This window comes from Thermobia domestica, chromosome 4 (assembly GCF_964235325.1).
Source record: "Thermobia domestica chromosome 4, izTheDome1.hap1.1, whole genome shotgun sequence".
Lineage (NCBI taxonomy): Eukaryota > Metazoa > Arthropoda > Insecta > Zygentoma > Lepismatidae > Thermobia > Thermobia domestica.
Window position 1 is genome coordinate 313,573,282 of NC_137457.1, and position 26,117 is coordinate 313,599,398.

Sequence of the window (26,117 nt, forward strand, 5' to 3'; positions counted from 1 at the left end):
TGCTGCATGCAGACAGTCTGTAAGCTACATATGTGCACTCTGTATGGTGCATACGGATATTATGTATGCTGTATCGGGACAAGCTGTGTGCGACATAAGGAAAATCTGTATAATACATACGTACAATACGTATACTGTATCTAGTCGTACGTACGGGGAACAAGTACAATATAGATGCTGTCTCGGGATTGAATGCAAGAAACATATGTACAGAACGTATATTGCATACTTCTTGAAATTATGCTCCATCCTGATAGTCAGTGAGTGTCGTCATTATTAACCGACATGCTACATACGATCCTGACGTCACAAAGCTAGATATCACCTCCGTATATACTTGTTACTGCAGATGACGTCACACGAATGACGTCATTGCACTTATGCAGACAGTACGTATAATACATACTTTTTCAGCTATACGTTTGGTGCAGGATGTTATATACGGTTATACGTTAAGTCCAGAAACTACAGGAATTACGAATGTAACCTACGTTTTTAAATATGCCACCTACATTTTTTTTCTCAGTGTATGAAATCCGCAACATACAGTTTGCTTAGTTTCGAATAATCTCGCAAAACGTGCAGTAAAGCTCCATTACACGCGTACAAAGTCACATATTTGATCTAGATTTTTTGTACGAAATATTAAGCTTTTAAACAAAATTATGTTTCCATGCAATTCCTTTAGATCAAACATATAACAAACGGTATAAAACTCAATTTCGGTTAAAAAAAAAAAGAATTTTGTGCTTTTGATACCAGGCGCCTCAATTATATTTCCAATTTAAATATGGTAATATTACAGTGTACAAACATAATCATATTATATGTAGGAGAGAAAGTAAAAGGATATGTCACTTAACACGAAAAACAGAAACCAAGAAAGTACTCTTCCAAATATTGATAAGATAATCGAGAACCAGTTTACAGAATTAGAAAACGTGTTTCTTTCCTTGCGTGTATCATTTTTGTTTTCGCGAGTTGTCTGCTTATACGTCGGAGCTACAGAAGTATAATGCAAAATTCTCACCTGTTTCTAGTGCATTCCTTTATTACCTTTGTTGCCAAATATCAGACTTCTCCAATGTACATTTTCAGCACCTGTAGTTCTAATAGTGTGCAACACTGTACCACTACACTTCACTGTTATGTTTAATGATAATAGTGTATTTTAAATCTGTGCACACTTGTTTATGGTACTATTTCAAACAAAATATTTTTATGCTGAGTTGGCAACACTACTTCACCTATGGCAACACTGCTTGTGGTTTTCGATATGGCATTTTGTTCTCATTATGTTGTGCAACTTTTGTTTTGATTGCTTTAACAGTTTTCAAGATATTTACTTTAAACGCACATAATTCCATAATATAATTTTTTGGATATTCAAATTTTGAAGAATCCTAGCTCCTATCCTTCTGGTCCATAGCACCTTAAATTTTCATCATGTTCATTACTCATAATGCTCTATCAGATGTGCTATATGACAATCAGATTTTAGAGACCACCTGTGGGACCCTCCTGTGTCAGTATTGGACTTAGGAAGAAGTTGGTCAAGTGCTATGTATGAAGCATTGGACGGTTCAGACTTGGACATTACGGAAGTTAGAGAAGAAATATTTTGAGAGCTTCGAAATGTGGTGTTGGAGGAAGATGGAGAAAATAAAATGGATAGAGGGAGTAACAAACGAATATGCTTTAAAACGGACATGAGAGAAGAGGACGCTTTTAGCTACTATCCTTCGTAGAAAGGCAAATTGGATTGGACACATCTTGCGGAAAAATTGTCTTCTTCATACCGCCGTAGAAGGAAAGATGGAAGAAAAACGAGGAATACGAAGAAGAACAACTGATTGATAATTTGAGAAAAACAAGAAAATATTGGGAGTTAAAAGAGGAAGCTGAGGATCGAAAAACGTGGAAGAAACATTTCCAGGTCTAAATCTCAAATTTAAAAAAAGAAAAATAAAACCTATCGAGTCTTGAGAGCACAAATGTGATATGTCCAATTTTTCTCGATACTGACTTTATCAGCCATTTCGGTAACTTGTACCTGCTATGTCAGGTGCACACTTATCGAATTTCTACTCTAAATAGCTTCTCGGTAATACACAGGAAACAGTTATCGCAAAACTCAAACTCCCTGCTTTGCTAGGGCATACTTATCACTTCAAAATAGTTTCCTGAAAAATTTAGAAAACTGGACCATATGATATTTATGCTCTCAAGACTCGATATATAAATGAAAGTGACTATATTTGTAGCTTAATAGCTCTTGAGCCACTCAACCGATCTCGAACAAAGTTTCAACACAGATTAGTTCATTTCACTTTGATGGTGCAACTTAGGGGAGAGAGGAGATATTTAAAAACGATGGAAAATGACCGATATTATTGTCGAATCCATGGTTTTCGGGATAGCTGAAAAGAACAGTGACACTTCCGATGCCGCTTAAATCCAAATTCAGCTCAGAAACTTGGGAAAGGGGAGATATATATGTTAAAATGTTCGAAAATAAGCTATATTAGTGCCGAATCCATAATTTTCGGAATCGCTGAGATGAACAGTGACACTTCCGATGCCCCTTAAATTCAAATTCAGACCCGCAACGTGGAGAAGGGGAATATAATATAAACATGATGGAAAATAACCGATATTAGAGATCGTTTTAGTAATGGTAAAAAGTGATTGACTAACGGAACGTATTACAAATTTGCCTTATTTTAACCCAGCAAAGCGGGTAAATGACGCTATATAGTATATATATGGTACACATTCCTCTATCATGATACTTTCCCTTCTTATATGTCAAGTTGAGTTGCAGTAAAGTATCATCATCATTATGATTATAACTTTTTTTATCCGTTGAAAAATTAAGAGAGAGTGGATCTCTTCATCATTTGGAAGGCCAGCCCCAGCTACTATCTAACGGAGACAGTTTTCCAATATCTAATGACGTCACAGATCGCTGAACAAGATATCTTGTCTTCTATTTCCCTACTTAGTCATGCACACTCTCTCATTCTGCGACCCCAGACTGCAACTTCACCACAACCCACCCCCCTTCTATCCCTCACAACCTCCGCCCCTCCTCAACTTCCTCCGAGTACTTGAAGCGCTTTCAGTGTTGTCACTCCAAGGGCGCTGAGTGTCAAAAAGATGCAGGCAGCGATATTTCCTCAAGAGCCCTCCGCGTGATTCTGACTCCTCGCTCTTGACCGATCATCTCAACCTTTGGCCTGACTCCCAGAGAGAGAGAGAGAGAGAGAGAGAGAGAGAGAGAGAGAGAGAGAGAGAGAGAGAGAGAGAGAGGTGTGATGAGTCAAAGTTTAATTTTTGACAGTGCTTTGAGCATCTTATTTCTCTTTACGTTATGGTCTTTTTAAAGAAAAATAAACAAGTGTCATTCGCTAAAAAAAAAAAAAAAAAAAGCACCACATTTACCCTAAAATTCTACACAGCAAAAAATGAGGTGTTAAAACAACTTAAAATGAGTACCGCTGTTGTGTTACTTGTGTGTTATTTCAACAAAAGGACATCGCTTCCAAGCATATCCAAAATATCTAGTAACTGGGAGTGTGAATTTGTATTGATGTTTATTGTTTGCTGTGACCAAAGTTTTACGCAATATATTTGGCATTTATATCAAGTAACGAATAAAGTACTATGTTGTTTGTAATCTGTCATGAAAATAGTTTTGTAAGCCTATGGATTGTCTGACAACATTACATAAATAGCAGTGCTACCATTTGTTGTTTTATGTGCTAGGAACACAGTGCAATAATACATTGTTCGTTGCTTTTAAGTGCAAAAATACGTTGTTCGCTACTTAATGTTATCGCACTAAAAAGTAACAACTAACTTATTATTGCACGAAGCTCCTAGCATATAAGAATAACAGATGGCAGTACTGGTACTCATGTAAACGTCGGACAATTCATAGACTTACGAATTTATTATTGTAGCCGATTATGGAAAACACAATACGTTACTCGTTACTTTGTATAAATGCTTAAAGCTTTGCTCATACCAAACAAACACCAATGCAAATTCTCCTGTCAGTTACTAGTTATTTCCGATCTCCTCGGAAGGCTATGTCATTGTGGTGTTAAATTAACACATAAGTAACACACTACGATGGTAGTCATTTTGAGTTGTGTTAACATCTAATTTTTAGGTGTGTAGTGTATTTATTATTAGTTGAAATTTACGTTCTTCAATTATATACTCAATTTTCCGTTGAAAATTTTAACCTGTAACTCCCTTAAATCAAAATGTCATGATAAAATTTTAGTTTGAGATAGGTACTAACTTGTATGCTCCAGAACTTATTTCAAATGGATCAATCGTTTTTTCTGCGATGCTATCATAATCAACAGACAACGTCGTTTCCAATATGAAGAAAGGAATTACGTAAAATGACCCCTTGCACGCTTGAAACGGAAAATTTCAAAAACGCTGGGACATCTATTTTTAATGGGGAGTTTATATACCGAGTTTCATCTTTCTAACTTTAAGAGGCCCCATCACGGCGAAATTAAAATACCGCTAATTTTACAGTAATTATGTGATATCTTCAAATAGATAAAAGATAATCGAAAAGTGGAATGAGACCTCCCTAGACAATATTATTTGACATGAGATATCGTTATCATGACTCAATTATCTGCTTTCGATCTCTAGCTATTTAGAAAATCGGCATTTATTTTCGCGTTTCTAAATGGTGTAACCGGCCAGTTATAAACTTTTTATTTGTATTATATTTAATACTTTAATTTTAAATTTAATTTTTAAAAATAAACAAAACAAAAAATCCTTTATTTAAATACAAATTAAAACTCTATAATAAAATGTTAAAAATTATGTAATTTGTTTGCGAATTTGTTTTATGTGCTGAAGACAGTTTAACTTACATGATGAACTTTTTCATTATGTAAATCTTGCGTTGACAATGGCTACAAACGGAAAGCTACTAGGCGATTCGTGATAACGGTACCTCATGCAAAATAATATTGTCTAGGGCGATCTTGTTCCACATTTTGATTATCTTTTATCTATTTGAAGATATCACATAATGACTGTAAAATTAGCGGTATTTTAATTTCGCAGTGATAAGCCTCTTAAGGGGTCGTGACCTACTGCATTCTTTACATAAATTTTGAATCCCTTCTTCCTTCGTTAGGATGTGTCCTTTAATCAATATAACATGACAAAAATCCAGCACAAGGCAGGTGCTAAGCATGTTCCACAACTCCGTGACTGTGATGACGCTGACCAAACATTCTACTGAGTTTTGCGAACAATGTCTGCATAACACTCACCATACATTTGTAATAAGTTTTCACGATGACAACACGCTGTTCCGTTGTGAAGCACTCGATTCCTAAACCGTACAGAGAACAAATGACGATTATGCGGTATTTGGTGCTCGGTAACTACTAACTAAGCATAAGAAGATTAGATAACAATCTCTAACGTCCAGTGCTGCCAACTTACTAAAATAGAAATAACAGATTTCAAAAGTTGTGCACTTTATGGGAGAACCTTTATACAGGGTGTCCCAAAAGTAATGACGAAAAGTGAAACCACAGATTCCTGGCACCAAAACAAGAAAATAAGTTTATATGACACATAGTCCGGTAATGGACAGGAACGGAGCTAAACAGCTTCAAATATGAGGGGGAAGGGAACTTGCCAAGTTACAAAACCTCATTGAAGATGTGTGTGAACAGTTACGCAACACACCGGGAGCGATAGAATGTATTCGAAACTCACGATTAGCAGGTTGTGTAGATGTGGGAGGACAGCACTTTGAACATCTTCTGTAGGTATGTTTGTTGTTAGCACGTATGACCTAGTAGTTTGTAGTGCTACTCTGTGTAAGATACTACGTTACAAATACAGTACGTCGTTGTGTATTCTACCTGTTATTTCATTACTTTACACGACTAATTACACTTGTACTTATTTCTACCCTGTCTCTGCAAGTTTCTAGTTTTTATACCACTTTCCATTGCCCCCTGAGATTACACAACCATGCTAAGTGGTCATTGCTTTCACTCCCATTGAACATGTGCGTGTAATCGTGTCATGGATAACAACTTGTTTTTCCTGTATGGTTTCCATCTTTGGTGCACAGTTTCAATACCCGTGCCGTACAGACATTCGGTGAATCTCTAAATGACGTATGGAGAATCTCTGGCTCAGCTATGTAACATTGACATATTTAACATATCAATATGATTTTTATATATATTTATAAACTCACTTTCTAGCCCCTATCATTAAATCGCTGGCAGGCGTAAAATTCCTTTCCCCTCACATTCGAAGCTGTCTACCTCCGCCCCTGTCCACTTCCGGACTATATGTCATATAAACCTTTTTTTATTATTATTATTTTGGTGCCAGAAATCTGTGGTTACATTTTTTACTATTACTTTTGGGACACCCTGTATATATTAAAGTATCGAACCGAATTATTTTTGTGCAGCAATTTTTCTATTTTCATTTTCCTCTTCAATCACAACAATCACTTCAATAATCATATAAAGCAACAAATAAAACGAGAAATGCATTACATTTACTGACTTTTACTGCTTTTTAATCTGATAACTTTGTAAAGTAGTGCAGAAAACTGTTTGTTTCTTCATTCTCAACATCCTATCAACTAATATCCTCCATGTAAAAAGAACAGCAGTGCCTCTACAAACAAGGACAGTAACCTATCAAATACGTACTACTACAGATATACCACATTGACTTGACACCTAGTCTTCCGTTCCAAGCGCTGCTATCGACTGAAGGAATACCACTCCCATTCGTCATCCTCTCTCTCGCTTAGCAACAGCTCAATCCTTATTGGCTGAACGCGTGGGTGTGAGCATTAGTTCGCATTTTTGCCACGGATCAAGACATTTTGGCAGTACTAAAATAAGTTCTGTTAATGATGATCATCATCATAGTTATTCTGCCATTATTGGCAGGTCACTTGCCGCAACTGAGAAGCTTTCATGCTTCACGGTCTTCCGCTAACCTCTTCGTCTTCCCGTATGATTTCTCTGTTTTGATACCGTCCATTAATTGTAGCTTCCTTCGCACCCTCCCTCTCTTTCCTGCCACCATACCGCCTAGCACGTCACTCTTGATACAGTTTCTTCTTAGTCAATGTCCTAATCAGTTTCTCTTCCTTTTCTTAATAATATCTAAAAATGGTATTTTCTCCCCCCACCATATCTAACGTCCTCTCATTCGTTTTCAGCTCAACGTAATTTACTCTATTCTTCCCCACACTCACATTTCGAAAGCTTCCTCTTGTTTTTTCATCACTTTTGCGTGAAATCCATGTTTTTTGACCCATACAGTACAATAGCCCATACGAAGCATTTTATGAGTCTTTTTTCTGTTCCACAAAACAGCCTTTTCTTCTTCCTAAAGGTTCCTCCATCATTCTCATCCTTGCTTTTATTTCTCGTTCCCAGTTCATATCATCACTAATAATATTACTTAGGTACCCGAAAACTAGTAACCTGCTGTATTTTTTCCCTCTCCTACTTCTATATTTGACACCGACAGCTTTGTTCCAATCATCATGACTTTTGACTTTCTAACATTTATTTTCATCCCATATTCTTCACCGCTCTTCCTCAAGTTTTCCAACATTCCATTGGTTTTCTCTTCAGATTCTCCAACAAGCGCTATATCATCTGCGAAGTGTATACCTCTAATCATTCTACCTCCTACGGAAATACCGTTTTCATCATATAGTCTCTTTTTCACTATCTCTTCTAGATAAGATATTAATTAATGTTGGCTACAGATAGCATTCCCCTTCCAATCACACTATCCTCGGTCAATTTCCTTTCCTATTCTAACACTTACTTGTTGGTTCATATATAAGTATTTTATGAGTCTTCGATCTATCCATTTCAACCCAACTTTTTTTACAACTCCCTAACAACGATTCTCAATCCACGCGATAGGGATGCGTACGACACAAGATTTGTGGCTGTCTCGTCTCGAAAATGTGCTGTAAAAGTGATGTCTTGACTCGAAAAATATATATTTCTCTATTGGAAGAGCCGTGTCTCGACTCGAATTTTGTCCGGAAAATCCTGTCTCGACTCGTCTCCTGCGTATCCCTACCACACGGTCAAAAGCCTTTTCTAGATCAATAAACACAACATACACTTCATTCCTTTTTTCTATAAATCCTTCAACGATGAATTAGGAACAATGTAGTTAAATAATCTTATTTCTAGAATATGACATTGCAGGTAAAACAACAATTAAAGCGTACTTACCTATTGTTGTGAGGACTGTAGTGGCGTAGTAAAAGGCCCCTGCAAATTTCCATTGTTGCCCAGCCTTATGGGGTTCTGCCTTGAGAACTACCGTTTCCATGACTTTGTAATCGTTTTCTGATATGTTGTATTTGCTTTTCACCAATGCTTCAAGCTCTGCAAACAAATTTAAAAAATCATCAATTATACTATATTTAGTACAAATGATACATTTATAGATTCATATATAAATGTGAATGAAAAGTATATGGTCAAGAGGTGAATAGGTTTTGTGTTAGGGCTATACCGTAACAACGGTATTCATTATAACTATGGTGTTTATGTTATAAGTTTTTTTTAAAAAAATATATTTATTTACATTTAAACTTTTTATCTTTTCAGATAGTTCAGAGAACCTAGGGTCCCTGGTTCGATCCCAGCTCGCGCCGTGTGGACTTTGTGGTGAACAAACACCGGGCTTGTGTTTTTTCTCGGGGTTCTCCCGTTTCCTCCCACTTTCTTCATTGCACTATTTCACTCATCTCTCATCATCACCGTCTCCTTCAGCCTAATCGGCATAACCGTGGGACGTAAAACTTAAAGATTTAATTTCATTTCAATAATCTCAAAATAAATGTTAACCTTTACATTTGATCTACTTTTGGTTTACCCTGTATATAGAGTAGAACTTTTGTTTGTTCGTATGTTTGTTTGTACGTTATCTAAATCCACATCGATCATTCATATATATATATATATATATATATATATATATATATATATATATATATATATATATATATATATATATATATATATATATATATATATATATATATATATATATATATATATTTAAATAAATAGCACTTGGATCGACTTTGATCGCTATCGTGTTACTATTATTAAAATGTGTATGCTAATGGGGGAGGTTTGAAAAAAATCTTTCTTGCAGCTTAACGTTCTACGATTATATCCTTTAGGCTAAGGGAAGCGAGTGAATGATGATAGAATAATTGGTGGAGTAAGAAGGTGGGAGGAAAAGGGTGGGAGAAAACGCACGGCCACGATTTTGTCCACCGGTCGTTCTAGAGAGTGGTATTCGTCCTAGAGAGTGGTAAGGGTAAAGGAGCTCTCTGAGTCAATGTGTTGTAGAGAGTAATAAGGATAAAAGAGCTCTCAGAGACCAAACGTCCTAGAGAGCGATAAGGATAAAGGAGCTCTCAGAGACCAGGCGTTCTAGAGAGTAGAGGTGATGATAAATCGGTGGAGATTGATGCTTTGGGCGATATTCCGGCTCCTTTTATCCAGAAATGTTACTGATTGCATGAATCTTCGTTACTTGACGTCTTTTTCGTGATTGTCTTCTCAAGTTGTTTACAGCCAGATGTAGCGTTGGAAACACGTGTAGAACCTTGCAATATATACTGTTCTGATGTAATATAAATCATAGTATTTATTGTAAAAGTTTTTGTCTTTTGTGTATTCTAAAAGCTTCTCGATAACTGTTACAGCAGAGTCTCTAAAACTCGGAACTCGATAACCTGGCAGTCCAGGTAGCTCGGCGACATCCTGGCAGGGCGAAAAAACCCTGCGCGCAGATCCGTTCAAGGTCATTGTACTAGTTTTTGCAAAGTCGGTTAGTTAATTTTCATTATAGACAGCTTTACGGCTTCATAAAGTATTTCCTGAGGCCTGTCTTTGCAGGTAAATTACTCTACAGTGTGTATTTATTAATTTTTATTTTCATATATAGTAAAGGCTCTATGCCTTCATTAAGTACGTATCTTTCCTTTGTTTAAGGGTAATTGGAGAGTTTATTCTCTGTTGCATTCTCAAGCAACCAAATGCATGCAAATACAGTACTGTATTTTCTAAGGAAATACGCGTAGTTATTCTATTTTTTTAAACCCCATTCTCGATAACCCGGCGTTTTCACAGACTCAGCTATACTTCGGTCTACATTAGGCCGAGTTTTCGGAACTCGACACTGTCGTTGTTGCCTTATACTGACCAACATTGAAACCAGGAGTGGATGATTTCTACCACTTCTGGTAGATGGATCATCTCCGTCAACGAACATGATTCTTAATTTTTGAACCTCTACGTTCTGGCCAATATTAATGATTCAAGTAGTTCTTGAAACTTTTCGTCTTCCAGACGGATGGACACATGGACAGAGTAAATATATAGAGGATTTTGGTAAACTAAACTACTTTCAAAAATAATACATTTGAAAATATAGAGTCCGTGCAGCCATCTGTTGACCATTGGTACGTGCTGCCATCTGTTGACCAATGGTACGTGCTGCCATCTGTTGGTCATCGGTACGTGCTGTCATCGGTATAAAACACCCTTATACCCCACTGTAAATTATTTTTTATGATTGAACTAAAGCAAAATAAATACATAAATGGAATAAATAGACAGACAGATGAATAGATATACATAAAAAAGTAACACCATTACTTATTCCGTGATATACGAAACAGGTAAGTCAAGAAAAAGGGGAAAAGTCGTAGAAACAAATTTTCTCCTAGCTGAAAAGTAACTCTTAACACAAATACAGTATGAAATGCTTTCCACGTAGGCGGAGACCAGAGAGTTGATTTAGATTTGGGGGGGGATGATGAAAAGGGGTGACGGGAGGTGTAGGGAGGGAATGAGGGGGAAGACTCTTTTTACTTCTTCATCATTTGCATATAAAAGGAGCCTCGACTGAAAAGGCTTTTAGCAGGGGAAACAGATAGAGAGAGACCGTGTGCGAGATAGAGCGATTCTTTAGCCTAAGCACCTGGAAAACACTTCGTGAACATTCTTTTTAGTTTACCTTTTTATTCTGTTTTTGTTTCTTGCAAAATTATCATGTCTTACTTTTAATATGCTGCACTTTATTTACAAGTTTATAGCACGCTTCACTCTGAGGGTTAGGTGTGTCATCGTTAGGAGTATGTTGTCATACTATGAAAAACAAAACCATGTTGTAGTACCATAAAAAAAAGCAGTGTTTCCAGATTTTCTCAAAAACTACTCATCAGAATAACTTCTCAATCATCTTGTTTTGTTTATCTCATTGACAAATTTCTTACCTTTGGATAATATCAACGTTTACCTAATTTCTGTCCGAATTGACTATAAGACACTACAGACCATCTAAACACAGAATACAAAGTATAGCTCGTCCGATATATGTAATACGACTAGAATCACAACTTCGATTTTCTTGTCAGTCAATTACTGTTACTTTATATTATATAGAAAAGAAAACACCTCTTCTATATAATTCTAGATGTATATAGAAAATTCTCCTATATACATAAATCGTTGAGGAAACGTAATTATCTATCTACATCTGGTCATGATTTGCTGAATGATTTGGGAGTTGCTTGTTTATTTGTGACTGTCTATCTGTAGGATAGTTGGTGGCCAGCTACATGCGTTGACACTGTCTGGTACCATCAGTATTACCATATTACGCCATAATGCCATAAAATATGCATTTTTTTTTTACAATATGTCATTATCACGGTTGTGGAATATGTACACTTGGTGTCAATGTGTCGCTCTTGTTTCTGAATGATACATTCCTACGCAATCTACCCATTTTCATTCCCATCTTTCTACAGAAAAACATAACTATGATACCTTTCATTCCTAATTTTTCACGTTTTGTGCAAAACAAATCCACTTTCGTCACTTTATGACATTTGTGAGGACGAACATCGAATTCCTACACCACGGTTTATAGCTCAACAATATTTACAAAGACCATGGGTAGGGTTTCGGTTCATTCGCACTTATGGATCAAACGTTCTGATGCTCCAATTTCGGGTTACGTGACTTTAAGGACACTCTGTATTAGATCTAGTAATGTTTCTACGCATAGATGGTAAATAACTTGATGACAAGAACAAACATAATAATTACAGTGATTAACTGTTTCATATGTACACCGTTATTTGAAATAATATAAATTATTTCAAATACGCAAGAAATCACTATAAACATTTTAATTACAGGTCAGAGTGGAACAGTAATTAGGGATTAGGAATTAGATTTCTGGGATTTCGGCATCAATGGCCATTTAGCCCGTCACATTTGAGGGGTGTCATCCCTCGGCGAGCACACTATCCATGGAAAGGGAAGGAAGAAAGGATTGGGGAATGAAGGAAACGGCCTGGGACCTGTAAGTTAGGTACCACTCCGGCATTTGCCTGGTGTGAATGAGGAAAACCCAGGAAAACCTCATTCAGGGTGGCTGGCCTGAAAAAGCGTTTCACAATTTTTTGAACGAGTGCCGCAGCGGAAATCGAACCCGGGACCGCTCGCACCGAAGGCAAGAGCGTTAGTGTACTACGCTACGTGGGGCCACGGGACAGTAACCTCGTGCCTGAAAATGAATATGTGTAAGTTGCCAGTATGAATATCTGTAATAAACATAAACACATTTCAACGATAGATATAGCAGTTGGTAGCTCTTGATGAACACACTGTGACATCAGAAACTTATGAAAGAATATTAGGATTAGGATTAGGATGTAGATTTCTGGGCTTTCGGCATCTATGGCCATATTAACCCGTCACTAGAATTAGGATTAGGATGTAGGTTTCTTGGTTTTCAGCATCTATGGCCATGTTAGCCCATCACTAGGATTAGGATTAGGAATTAGATTTTTGGGCTTTCGGCAGCTATGATCATGTTAGCCCATCACGAGGATTAGGAATTATATTTCTGGGCTTTCGGCATCTATGGCCATGTTAGCGCGTCACTAGGATTAGGATTAGGAATTAGATTTCTGGGCTATCGGCATCTATGGCCATGTTAGCCCGTCACTAGGATTAGGATTAGGATTAGGAATGATATTTTTGGGCTTTCGGCATCTTTGGTCATGTTAGCGCGTACGTAAGGGAGATGACGTCTCTCGGCGATCACACATCCGAGGAAAAGGAAGGAAGAAGGTGGCATTGGATATGTATGTTCGGTACCATTCCGGCATTTGCCTGATGTGAATGAGGAAAAACCAGAAAAACCCAATCTCATTTAGAATTGCTGTCCTGAAAAACTTTTTACACTTTTTCGACCAAGTGTCCCCACCGGCAATTATGAAAGAAACTTCTTATATTAACCCTCACACTACCGAGGTATTTTTTGCAACGCGGACTACCAAGAGGGCGGGGGCGGTCATTTTGTACCCACCTGCTAAGATTTAATATATCTCGCGAAAGAAAAAAAAATTAGAAACTCTCACAAAAATCTACAGTGATTGAAGTGAACTGTACACGAAATAAGACTAACAACTAAAATATTTATTATACTGACATCTAAGAGTGACATTTCTAAATGTTAGTCTCATTTCCTACCAAGTGGGGGAGGGGACAGAATTTTGTGCCTACCAACTTAAGATAGCAAATTTATGAGGCACACTAATATTCAATTTGTACCACCGTAAAATATACGCTTTAGGTAAACATGTTGAGCAATAACATATTTTTTTTTTTTTTACAATTTTAAAGAATAGAGTAGAAGAGTAATTACAAAAAAAAAAAAATGTGGCACAAAGTACAACCCGTCCCCGTTGATAGTCCGAGGGTTAAAAAGTTATGAAACTTTTATTTGTATACATTAAAAATACATCTTAATCAGACATATGCAAGGGCGCCCATCGGGGAAGGGGGGGGGGGCGGAGGGGGCAAGGGGGGGCGCTCGCCCCCCTAAGAGGAAAAAAAGAAATCTTTGAGTTTTACGTCCCACGGTTATGCCGGTTAGGCTAAAGGAGACGGTGATTATGAGAAATGAATGAAATGGTGGAATGAAGAAAGTGGGAGGAAACGGGAGAACCCCGACAAAACCCACGCACACGGTGTTTGTCCACCACAAAGTTGACTTGGCGGGGGCTGGGATCGAACCCGGAACCCCAAGCACCAGAGGTGAACGCTCTACCACTGAGCCACCGCGGCCCCTCCCCTAAGAGGAAATTTTTCTTGGAAATATCGAAAACCAAATAGAATTTTTACATTAGTTACAGCAAAATTTGAAACTATATTTGAAACGTTGCTTACACTTGCCCCCCTTGAAAACCACAACATAAGCGCCCTTGGACATATGCACATCAAGTAGTGTGATATAGGACATATATAATTATGATAAGAAAATAATTTCTTCGCTTCCCAATCTGTCTTCTAAAGCTGAAGGAAAGAAAATTCAAAGACATACAGGATTTATGATCCCCGCCACTTAGTTTATGGCTGAATGACCCAATCTAAGGTATTTTCAAACAAGCCTAATTCACAGATGGTAGTAAATTTAATAAATTAATGTAACACAAAATGCAAATGTTAAAATTTGGAGAAAGTACACGGTCAAAAATATGCCCTGCTTTTCTAAATTACGATTCTATTTCTATGTCAAGAAAATTGTACTCAAATTAATACATTATCCACTTCAACTTTTGCTTTGAACTGTAACATCCTAAATCAAGAATGTAATCTCTTGACTTTAACTTTTTTTCTCTTCAATAATAAACCCTTACAATAATCGGATATATTTCTTTATCTAATATTAAAGTACACGTTAGAATACAGGAGGAAATGACAGAGGGAAGCACAATTGGAAGGGGAGATCAACGGGGATCCTGTCTCTCCCCTACATTATTTAATATCTATCTAGAAGAGAGGGTGGAAAAGAATTAGGGATGGGCAAAACCGGTTTTATAAAAACCGAAAACCGGTTTCTACAAAAACCGAAACCCGAAAAACCGACATTTCGGTTTTCTACAAAACCGGTTCGGTTTTCACCGAAACTTGTTTCGGTGAAAACTTTTCGAAAACACATAAAACTATTTCTGTGGAAATGGATTCGGTTTCCTGAGAACAACGAAACACCATTCTGGTCAGAAATAAAACAAATTTTGAAAAAAAAACCGGAATCGGTTTTGAAGAAAACCGAAACCGGATCAGGTGAAAAACCGAACCGGTTTTGGAGAAAACCGATAACCGGTTTTGAAGAAAACCGAAACCGGTTTCGGCGAAAAACCAAAACCGGTTTCTTTGAAAATTTTAAAAACCCGGTTTCGGTTTTTCTAAAACCCGAAAACCGAAAAACCGGTTTTTGTGCCCACCACTAAAAAGAACCCACAAAATGAACACGGCATTTCAGTAGGAGGTAGAATTATTAGGTGTATATGGTTTGCAGATGATATGACGCTTATAGCGGAATCTGGAAAGAAAATCAATAAGATGTTAGAAAACTTGTGGAAGGACTGTGAAAGAATATGGGATGAAAATAAATGTTAGAAAGACAAAAAAAAGACATGGTGATTGGAACGAAGCTGTCGGTGTCAAATATAGAAGTAGGAGGGAGAAAATAGAACAGGTGAGTAGTTTTTCGATACCTGGGCGGTATTATTAGTGATCATATGAAGTGTGAACGTGAAATAAAAGCAAGGATAGGAATGGCGAAAGAAATCTTCTGGAGAAAGAAAATACTATTTTGTGGAACCTTGAATAAAGTGTTGAAAAAAAAACTCATAAAATGCTTCGTGTCCAGTATTGTACTGTATGGGGCAGAAATATGTACAATACGTAATAATGATGAAAAACGACTGAAAGCCTTCGAAATGTGGGTGTGGAGAAGAATGGTGAGAATTAGCTGGGTCGAGCGGAAAAAGAATGAGATGGTGTTAGAAATGGTTGGGAAGAAAAGAACAATTTTAGATATTATTAAGAAGAGGAAAAGAAGCTGGTTGGGACATTGGCTAAGAAGGAACTGTATTATGAGGGACGTGCTAGAGGGTATAGTGGCAGGAAAGAGATGGAGAGGGCGAAGGAGACTACAATTAATGAACGATATTAAAACAGGAAAACCGTACGTGGAGACGGAGAGGTTAGCGGAAGACCGTGGAGTATGGAAGCTTCTCAATTGCGGCAAGTGGCCTGCCAATAATGGCAGAATATCTGTGATGACGTATATTCAACGACTTGATTTCCTTTTCGGCCCGATCGATTTTTTCACAAAAACGGCAATAAAATTGCTGATAATCCTTAGTTTTAATCCCTTTTGATCTGCTGTACAGGTATTATTGTGAACAACTTAAATCTTAGAATAACCTTTAACAAGCAAAAGTCTGTTCTGTCTTAAATTTTATTGGAGAAACGTTACTCAGCAGAGGAGATATACGAAAAATAAGAGGAGTATGAAGAAGATCCAGAAGCGCTTGAAAGCTCCGTAAGTAAGTGTACGTAATAGAGGTACAGAGTAAAGGAACAAGGAAGTGAAAAAAAAAGGAAACTAAGGGAAGGAAAGGGGTTACCTTAACCCTCCTTTCCTATTCCGTTTCCGCACATAAAGGTCGATTCCCTTTCAGGTCCCTTAGTCCTTTCCTCACCCCATTCAACATCCATCGCTCTCATCCCCTTAAGACCTTCCTAAAGATCCTACATCCTTGATTCTTGGCGTGCTTCGAGAAGACAAGTGAAGGGAACTGAAGGGGGGTGGGGGTGAAGGGATCGGGTCAGGATCGAACTTGTGTGGGTGGGTTTCTCGTGAAGGATAGAGGACATGCTAGCAGTGTTGCCAACGTTTATGGTAATTACTTAAAAAAACACACACACAACTACTTGGAAAAACACAATTACTGGCTCAAATAGATCTAAATGATAAATTGAAATCAACTGAAGTAAAATTTCTAATTTTATGTTCGTATGTCCAGGGCCGGCTCTACCATATGCGCAACATGTGCATTTGCACAGGTCGTCAAAATATGTCATTATTATTAGTTAAAGTAATATTATTTAAAGTAATTATTACTGGTTGGAAACAAACTTCATGATAATGGTAGTTAAATTTATTAACCTGACCTTCTATTTGAATAGTATATTCATAAATGATGTTTAGGTTGCATTAGTTTAAGGTCACATGGACAGTGCTCAAGCAAATAGTCAAAAAATACCAACATGAATTATTTGATTGTTATCAAATACAAGAACCCAATTCTTAAAGAGTAGCGAACACCTGTTCCATTTAGTTAGTTATCACAGTTGTGATATGAAAACTAGTCTTGTCTTCGTCACAAACAAAAATGAAAATGAAATGAAATCTTTGAGTTTTACGTCCCACGATTATGCCGGTTAGGCTAAAGGAGACGGTGATGATGAGAGATGAGTGAAAATGGTGGAATGAAGAAAGTGGGAGGAAACGGGAGAACCCCGACAAAACCCACGCACACGGTGTTTGTCCACCTCAAAGTTCACTTGGCGAGGGTTGGGATCGAACCCGGGACCCCATACACCAGAGGTGAACGCTCTACCACTGATCCACCGCGGCCCCCTTTGTCACAAACAAGTTCCTTATCATTGATGATGAACACAAGTTTTTTTTTTTTAATTTTATCAGATGTAGAAGGAAAATCAAGAAATAAAGATAAAAGAGCTGGTTGCGCTGGAATTGCAAATATATTGAGATTGAAGCTTGATATTGAATTATATAAAAAAGGATTACTGTCTTTCCTCTGCAGGTGTGTTTGTTTTATCTTTCACTAACATAACACATTATTATTTAAAGAAAAAAACAGACACAACGAGGTTGTATTTGTAGTGTTTAGGCCTTTCTGAGCGCGAGTGGTCTTTCCCTACCTTTCGTTGTTCATAATGGGGTAGTGTTTCGTAACTTAAAATAATGGTTTTTGTTTACTATTGGTATAAGTGATTGTGGGAGATAGCTTATTGTTATACTCGGTAGTAGGATAATACTATTTTTGATGCATTTTGATAATTTAATGAAGGTAGTTACATAAAGAAAAGGTTATGACAATAATATGTAGTACATAAAAACGGTCATGACAATAATATAGAAATTACAGATTTAACAAAAATTTGCCTGTCATGGAGGAAGACCTCCACGCACGAACTTCTTATGCGTTGTTTCTCGGCATAATTACTAAGTACCTACAGAAGGTTGTAGCGGTACAGGCTGAGGTCCATCCTGATGAGGTTCTAATGGTCGACTCTGTGCTGTTCTGACTAACTGCCAATGAATGACCAATAACTGACCCATTGTTTACAATTTCTTACGTTTATATACTCTTGTTTTTGGCTTTTCACCTGTATGCAGTTCCTTATTTTGTTTTTATTTATTGACAATTTTACTTTTAATTTTTAAATTTCACTTCCTTGAAAGTGGGTTTACGGATCCTCAGCCTGTTTGTTTCTTTTATCTTTAATTTTAGAAGTTTTTACTTTTCTACAACTTCACACATTGAGGATTAGAAATTAGTATGTTACAGTAGCATACTTAAAATCGTAACTTTTAAGATTTGTTCTTTCTGGAGAAATAGGGCGGCAAATAATCCCATTGTATGGGGCAGCAAATTGCCTATGGCTGGCCCTGCCTAGGTCATGTCATTTAGATTAAAAGAGACAAATGACTAGGAATGAGCTGAAAGATTATGGTAACAGCCCAAGAGCTGTTACATGCAGCCATATTTTATCCAAATCATTACTAGTGAAGTCTGTAATAGAGGAGGAAATTGATCAGTCCCTCTCCGTTTTCATTTCTTTCGCCTAAACCGTATTTGACTACGACACTCCCTTCCTGTTTTCCTTCCGCAACTACATCGAAATCTTCCATTACAATTACGCATGGCATCCCTCTTCTCCCTGTTTATATTTCACTAACTAACTAATTCTATGGCCTATGGAACCCGGAGGTTCAATGCCCCGTTCACAAAAGCTCTCCACTGACTTCTATCCTTAGCTAACTGGATCCAGTTTCTACTTTGTATTCCAATCTCTGAGAGATCCATCTTAATATTATCCTCCCATCTGCGCCTCGGTCTTCCTAATGGTCGTTTTCCGATTGGTCTTCCAGTCAAGACTTTGAAAGCGTTTCTACTTTCTTCCATTCTAGCTACATGACCTGCCCATCTAAGTCTCCTAGACTTGACGACCCTAACAATGTTGGGTAAACCTTATAAATTATGTAGTTCCTCGTTATGAAGTTTCCGCCATTCCCCATTCCCGTTCCTCCTGGGTCCGAATATTCGTCTCAGGATCTTGTTCTCAAATACTTTCAGTCTACGTTCTTCCCGCAGAGTAAGCGACCATGTTTCGCAACCATCCTGTTTATAATTTCTTCTATTTTTTCATAATTTTCCTCTACTTCTTCAGTTTTATGCGAAGTGGTCGGCGCATATGTCTGTATCACCGCTAGACCCTTCTTTGCCTTTAAGTCTTAATATTATAACTCAACAAGGGGGCCGCGATGGCTCAGTGGTAGAGAGTATGTTCTCTACTCGCGCCAAGTGAGCTTCGTGGTGGACAAACACCGTGTACGTGGTTTTTCCTTGGGTTCTCCCGTTTCCACCGACTTCTTCATTCCACTATTTCATTCATTTCTCATCATCACCGTCTCCTTTAGCCTAATCGGCATAAACGTGGGACGTAAAACTTAAAAGATTTCCCTTCATTTCATTTCTATCAATTCTACTTTCACTACCTTCTCTATTAAGCGCTTATCGAGAATTATTCCTTCACCATTATAAGACCCTTTCTGTTATCTGAGTAAAACACTTTATATTCTTCGCTGTTCAATACCCCATCACCTTCAAATCTAACTTCACAACTTCATTATGCGACTTTTACCCATGAGTATGAGAACCTGTTATAGAATTTTGGTTACCGAGTTGGAAATACTGATAGTTGAGCGTTTTCTTTCCTCTTGCTGTATGGTGAGGATTTCGTACGACACGAGAAAAGCGAATCATGGAGGAAAAGAGAGAAGAAAGAAAGGCTGAGAAACTAAGGAGCAAACGATAGACAGAGAGAAACTGGAAGCTAAAGGAGAATCTGATGAAGAAAGGTTTAATCCCTTACCGACTTCTCATTTAGGGCCCATCGTTACTTCAATTACTCTGACAGAAGGGACACAAGAGGTCGGGGGATGTTGTTTAGCTGCAAAAGTGGAAGCCAATCAAGGTCACTGATAGCTCCTTAAGTTAGATGCAACGAAAAATTCTTGACAGCATTCTTCTCAGAATCGCCAATCGATTTCATAACGTCCGTTCAGCAAAACCTGTTAATCTAGTCACCTCTTCAACCAACTTGGTGACCTCTTTCGTTTCGTCAAATATCATTGTTAGCAAATGTAAATAAAATCTTCTAGTATTTATTATTATTATATTAAAGAATGAGGTAAAACCATCTACTATAAAGGTAACCAAGAAAGTTAAGTCGCTTTTTGTGGAGGTCTGTGTTCAATTGACCCTCACACCATGAGTTGAATGCGAATGGACATAAGGCGAAGCTCAGTTGGTGGTGTGGGTATATCCAACATACTAACTGGTTGTGGCAGTTCAGTTACACCATTAACTTGCGTAAGGACAGAGTAAACATGAGACCTCCACAGAGCGTCATAAGGGCGTGTATGCTGTATGAGTTCAAACTGGGGTCAAACATCACTGCAACGGGACGGAACATATGCCACGCCTTTGGTGAGGGTGTCGTGACTACGCGGACAGTGCAGCGGTGGTTTAAAAAGTTTAACGACGGTGACGAAACCTTTGAAAACGCACCACGTGCAGGACGACAAACACATATCCATAATGAAGATCTTCAGGCAACAATTGATGCGAACAATGGCCAGACATGTGAGGAACTGGGACTACAATTCAGTGTCAGTGGAGAAACCATTCGGCAGCACCTCCATCAATTTGCCCGTGCAAATGCACTAAAAGTTGGGTCGATGAGTACCACATGATTTGACTCCGGGCCAGAAGGCAACGCGAGCAGACACCTGTGTTTCTTTGCTGTCTCGTCTAAGGAAGGAGCCATTTCCGGACAGGGTGTTGACGTGTGATGAGAATTGGGTTCTGTACGAAGCCCCATGGCGCCATTATTATTGGTAAGTATCCCATGAACCGGTTTCAAAACAGCCGAAACGAGCACTACAGAAGAAGAAGGTCCTTCTGTGTGTTTGGTGGACTGCTCGCGGCATTATGCATCGGGAACTGCTACCAGCTGGTCAGAGCATCAATGCAACTGTGTGCTGTCAGCAGCTGAGTCGTGTTCAAGAAAAACTCAAAACTCTGCAGTCAGCACTTTTGAATCGCAAAGGGATCCTCCTGTTACAGGATAACCCTACGTGGATAGATAACCCGGGACACCGTTCTACGCCTTGGATTTGAAACACTATTGCATCTGCCATACTCCCCGAACATTCCACCGTCCGATTATCACCTGTTCTATTCCTTGGCAATCACCTTAGAGGACGCCAGTTCAAATCCGTAGTAGAGGTGCAAAATGCACTTGATACCTTCTTCGCTTCAAGACCCACCAAGTTCTACCGCGATGAAATCCATGGCCTTCCAGAACGTTGGCAGAAAATCGTCGATGCTAATGGAGACTATTTTTCAGGTACGTCTTAGGTGACATATTGATATTCGAAGGTGGTGGGTGAAAAAGCAACTAACTTTCTTGGTTACCTTCATATTTATAATTACTCTGTTAAAGAATGTAGGTAAGTCCTTCTAGTATTATTTTTATTCTTTCAAACAATATAGGTAAATTCTTCCAGGCCGCGCTAGGCAATTTGCTGCACCATGCAATGACATCGTTTGCCACCTTCCCTTTCTCCAGAAACAACAAATCTTAAAAGCCACGATTTGAGTATGCTACCCCATCATGAACAACGAGAGGGAGGAATAGAGCACTCGCACTCAGAAAGGTCTAAACACTACAAATTAAATCTCGTTTTATCTGTTTTTTTCTGTAAATAATAATCTATTCTTCGAAACTTGCAGCCTGGTGCAAATGCACGTGTTGCACATAAAGTAGAGCCGGTCCTGATTTAAGAATTGGTGGACTGAGTATATAAGAAGAAAGGAGAGTATCTCCGAGAAATCCCACAGACACAATATTGTTTTATTCCAAAATAAAATTTTCCTTAATTTTTTTTAGATGTCTCGCTTTTGGCTGACAAAATTATGATCAGCTCAGCTACGCGTAGTTGCCCGCAAAGTAAATGCCTGTTTTCTAAATTGTTGGAAATCAAAAGCAGATAAGTGAGTCGTGATAACGATATCTCATGTAAAATAATATTGTCTAGCGAGCAGAGCCCTGCAAACCCAGGCCCGAAGACGGCCCAGCCCGACCCGAATGGATCTGAATACTATGCCCGACTCGACCCGGCCCGGCCCGAATCTCGAGCCGGGCTCTAACCGGGCCGAGCCGGGCCGAAACGGGCCGGCCCGACTCGGCCCGAACACTGTGAAAGACGGATCGGAAACTAATGTTGGCAGCCTGTGTTAATCGTAATGTTTGGCATGGGCGGCGATTAGGGGGGGGGGCAAAGGGGGGCAGTTGCCCCCGCACTTTTTTGAAGTAACCAATTAATGTATATAGTTTCATTTGGAAATGTAACGATTTTGTATGTGTTACTAATTAATAGGAAAAAATGCTGCCATATAATATTTGCTGTTGCGTGAATACGTATTGGTTGTCTTCCCGTGGAGTAAAGAAAGCTACAGTAATTGCGTTTTAATCGCCACAGAAAACAACCCCAAAAAATAACCTATTGCAGCACAATTTCAGCATACTTTCATTTCTTCTTACAAGGGCTCGATATGTTAGTGAGCCGCTTTGAAGCTAATCGAAAGAACATTATGCAAAAAAGTAGGGCCTATTTCACAAGTTATTCTTTAATTGCACAAAAATTGACAGTTCCTAAAATGTCTTTTCTTCTTTCTAAAGTAAGGAATATCGATTAAAAAGAGCGTGATAAGAAACAACTTCTACCTTTTCCATTGTTTTGTAGTGTAATATACGAGTGAAGTGTTGTGTTTAAGGATGTACGAGTGTATATACAATAAAATTTAGTAAATTGAACCTAATTCTAGGTTTTAAGTTTATTTTGTATAACTGAAGTGTGGATTGATTCTAAGTATTGTTGTGTTTTGATGTGTTCCAAGGAAGTGAAAACTGCACCTAATGGCAACGAACATATTTCAAGAAGTTGCAAAAGCAAATATTTCTTTAAATGTCGTAGCATATGCTTGTAGTATTTACTGCCTTTCATTTTCTAAGAGTAATAACATACATTTAATAGCATGTGTGGAATTAAATATTAAGTTTTTCATTAATCCTCAGTTTCAATATAACTTTTGCAAAACAAGCATCATTGTTCATTACTATGATTAATATTATCCTTTCTATTTATTTGTTTTGCAAATTTATTAAATAATCTGATCACACAATTTTCCAGACAGAATTTTAAGATGTTCATGAGCAAGGAATCAAATCTCTTCTTACACTTTCGTTGTTTGAGAATACAAAGGGCTAGTATCTACTTGCGTTGTTCTTCTCAATTTACTTAATAAACTATTATATACGATATACGGTATTTTAACTGAAAATATAGTATCCTATTAGTTATACAACCTTTCGTCAAACAAAATGTTAGAAACAACCAGGAAAACTAACATTTATATACAAATATTCAGATCATGTCTTGCCCCCTCACTTTTAACGTCCAACCGCCGCCACTGGTGTTTGGGAAATTAACTCTTTATTCAAGACTGTAAAGTACTGTACTTCTACTACTCTTATTACTACTACTACTGCTATTATTATTATTATTATTATTATTATTATTATTATTATTATTATTATTATTATTATTATTATAACTACTACTACTACTACAATTGCTACGAGCGTCAGAGTTGACATGTCTGGTGGTACATACTTTACAATCTAAGTACAGAAAAATCGAAGAAATACTAGTTATTATGGCCAGTCTGCGTAGTCTGGCCAGTAGAATGCATTCACATCTGGTGCTAGAGGTCGTCGGATCGATCCCTCCTCGTGTTATGTGAGCTTTGTGGTGAACAAACATCGTGAGCGTGGGAGTTTTTGGATTAGCCCGTTTTCGTCCACTGTCTTCATTCCACCAATTCATCCATCATCATCCATACGTCTTGAGCCGTAATTGCCTAAAGAACATATGAGAAAGTCAAGTCCTTGACCTACTAATTAGAATTTGTTCCGCTACCATTAGACCACGGAGACCGAAACCATGAACTGGCGTGTTCATAAGATTAGCGCAATTTGTAGTAATGTTCAATTAGCACGGCAGATTCCAAATCATATTACATGTTCCTGTATTCTTTATAATTCGATGCTACAATAATAATAACAAAAATAAATGATCAAATAAATCACCCAGACCCCAGGATCGATGAAGTGTTCCTGGAACGGTGCGTAACAAGTAAATAACAGAGCTATATGACGGAATGCGAGGCAGTAAATCAAAACAAAATCCACACATATCATTGTTGATCAAAAAATACCTCAAAAGTCCCCTGAATGAAAAATGTATAGATATCAGCTATCAAAAATGCCTCTTAACATCACATATAATAGAAGGGAAAATGAAAATATAAGGTTTCCTAAGAAACCAATAGTGCAAAATGAACATCGCTTTAATGTATGTCCTTGTACGCATCGAATAGCACGGAAACAGATTCAACAGTTTCAGGCTTTAGAGCATTTCTCCGTTCCTGAGTACTAAAATCTCTTTCAGTAGACGCACTAGAAGCAGGGATGACGAAATACTGACGCGTTAATTTACACAATTTTGGTAATGTTTGTTCTTGTTGCTTCCACCACTGCAGTATATCTAATTCTCTTACACATGATGACACCAGAGACTGAATGTCTATCTTCCCAATCCATTAGTTTATTCTTCTTGGTAGGTGGTTCCAAGTTCTGCCAACTAGCCTAAAGGAGACGATGATGAGAAATAAATGAAATAGTGGAGTAAATAAAGTGGAAGGAAACAGGAGAACGCCGCGAACCCCCCACACGGTGTTTGTCCACCACAAAGTTCACTTGGCGAGAGCTCGGATCAAACCAGGGACCCCATACACCAGAGGTGAACGCTCAACCACTGAGCCACCGTTCCAGGAACACCTAATCGACCCTGGCGATTTGGTGATTTATTTGATCATTATATTTTGATATATTTGTAGCATCATACTATAAACAATACATGAACATGTAACACCATTCGGTATTTGCCTTGCTAATTGAACATTACTACAAATTGCACTGATCTTATGAACACGCCAGTTTATGGTTTTGCCCTCCGTGGTCCAATGGTAGCGTACCAAATTCTACTTACTAGGTCAAGTACTTGACTTTATCATACGTTCTTTAGGTAACTAAGGCTCAGGCTGAATGGATGATGATGGGATGAATTGGTGGAAAGAAAACAGTGGGAGGAAGCGGGACCACCCCAGAAACTTCCATGCACACGATGTTTGTCCACAACAAAGCTCACATAGCATGAGCAGGGATTGATCCGACGACCTCTAGCACCAGATGTGAGTGTTTTTTCTATTGAGCCACTATTCTCCCTCGTAGATCAAGCATCGGTTCACATTCTACGCAGACCGGCCATAATAACTAGCATTTCTCAATTTTATTCTGTACTTAGAAGGTAAATTCGGTACCACCAGACATGTCAACTCTGACGCGAAGTCGTAGCACTTGTAGTAGTATTAGCAGTGGTCGTAATAGTAATAGTAGAAGTAGTAATAGTAGTAGTAGAAGTAGTAATAGTAATAGTATTACCAGTACATCACAGTCTTGAATAAAGAGTCAGTTTCCCAAACACATTACGATTAACATAGGCTGACAGTAAGACCGTACAAACACGGCAAAAAATAGAGGTAGTGGAGGACATTAAAAAAACAAATAGGCTGACAACATTAGTTTCCGAACCGTCTTTCAGAGTATCGGGCCGATATGTGCTCGGCCCGGTTCGGCCCGAAATGTGCCCGGCCC

The 26,117-nt window shown here is 38.1% G+C and overlaps 1 protein-coding gene across 1 annotated transcript in view; it reads right to left on the minus strand.

The window, feature by feature from the left end:
* The window catches only part of Task6 (TWIK-related acid-sensitive K[+] channel 6), an 836,358-nt gene that overhangs the window by 473,644 nt on the left and 336,597 nt on the right, over positions 1-26,117 (minus strand). Inside the window, exon 3 of the mRNA XM_081756527.1 lies at positions 8,301-8,456. Within this exon, the coding sequence (XP_081612653.1) occupies positions 8,301-8,456 (156 nt within the window). The remainder of the gene's footprint in view (positions 1-8,300; positions 8,457-26,117) is intronic.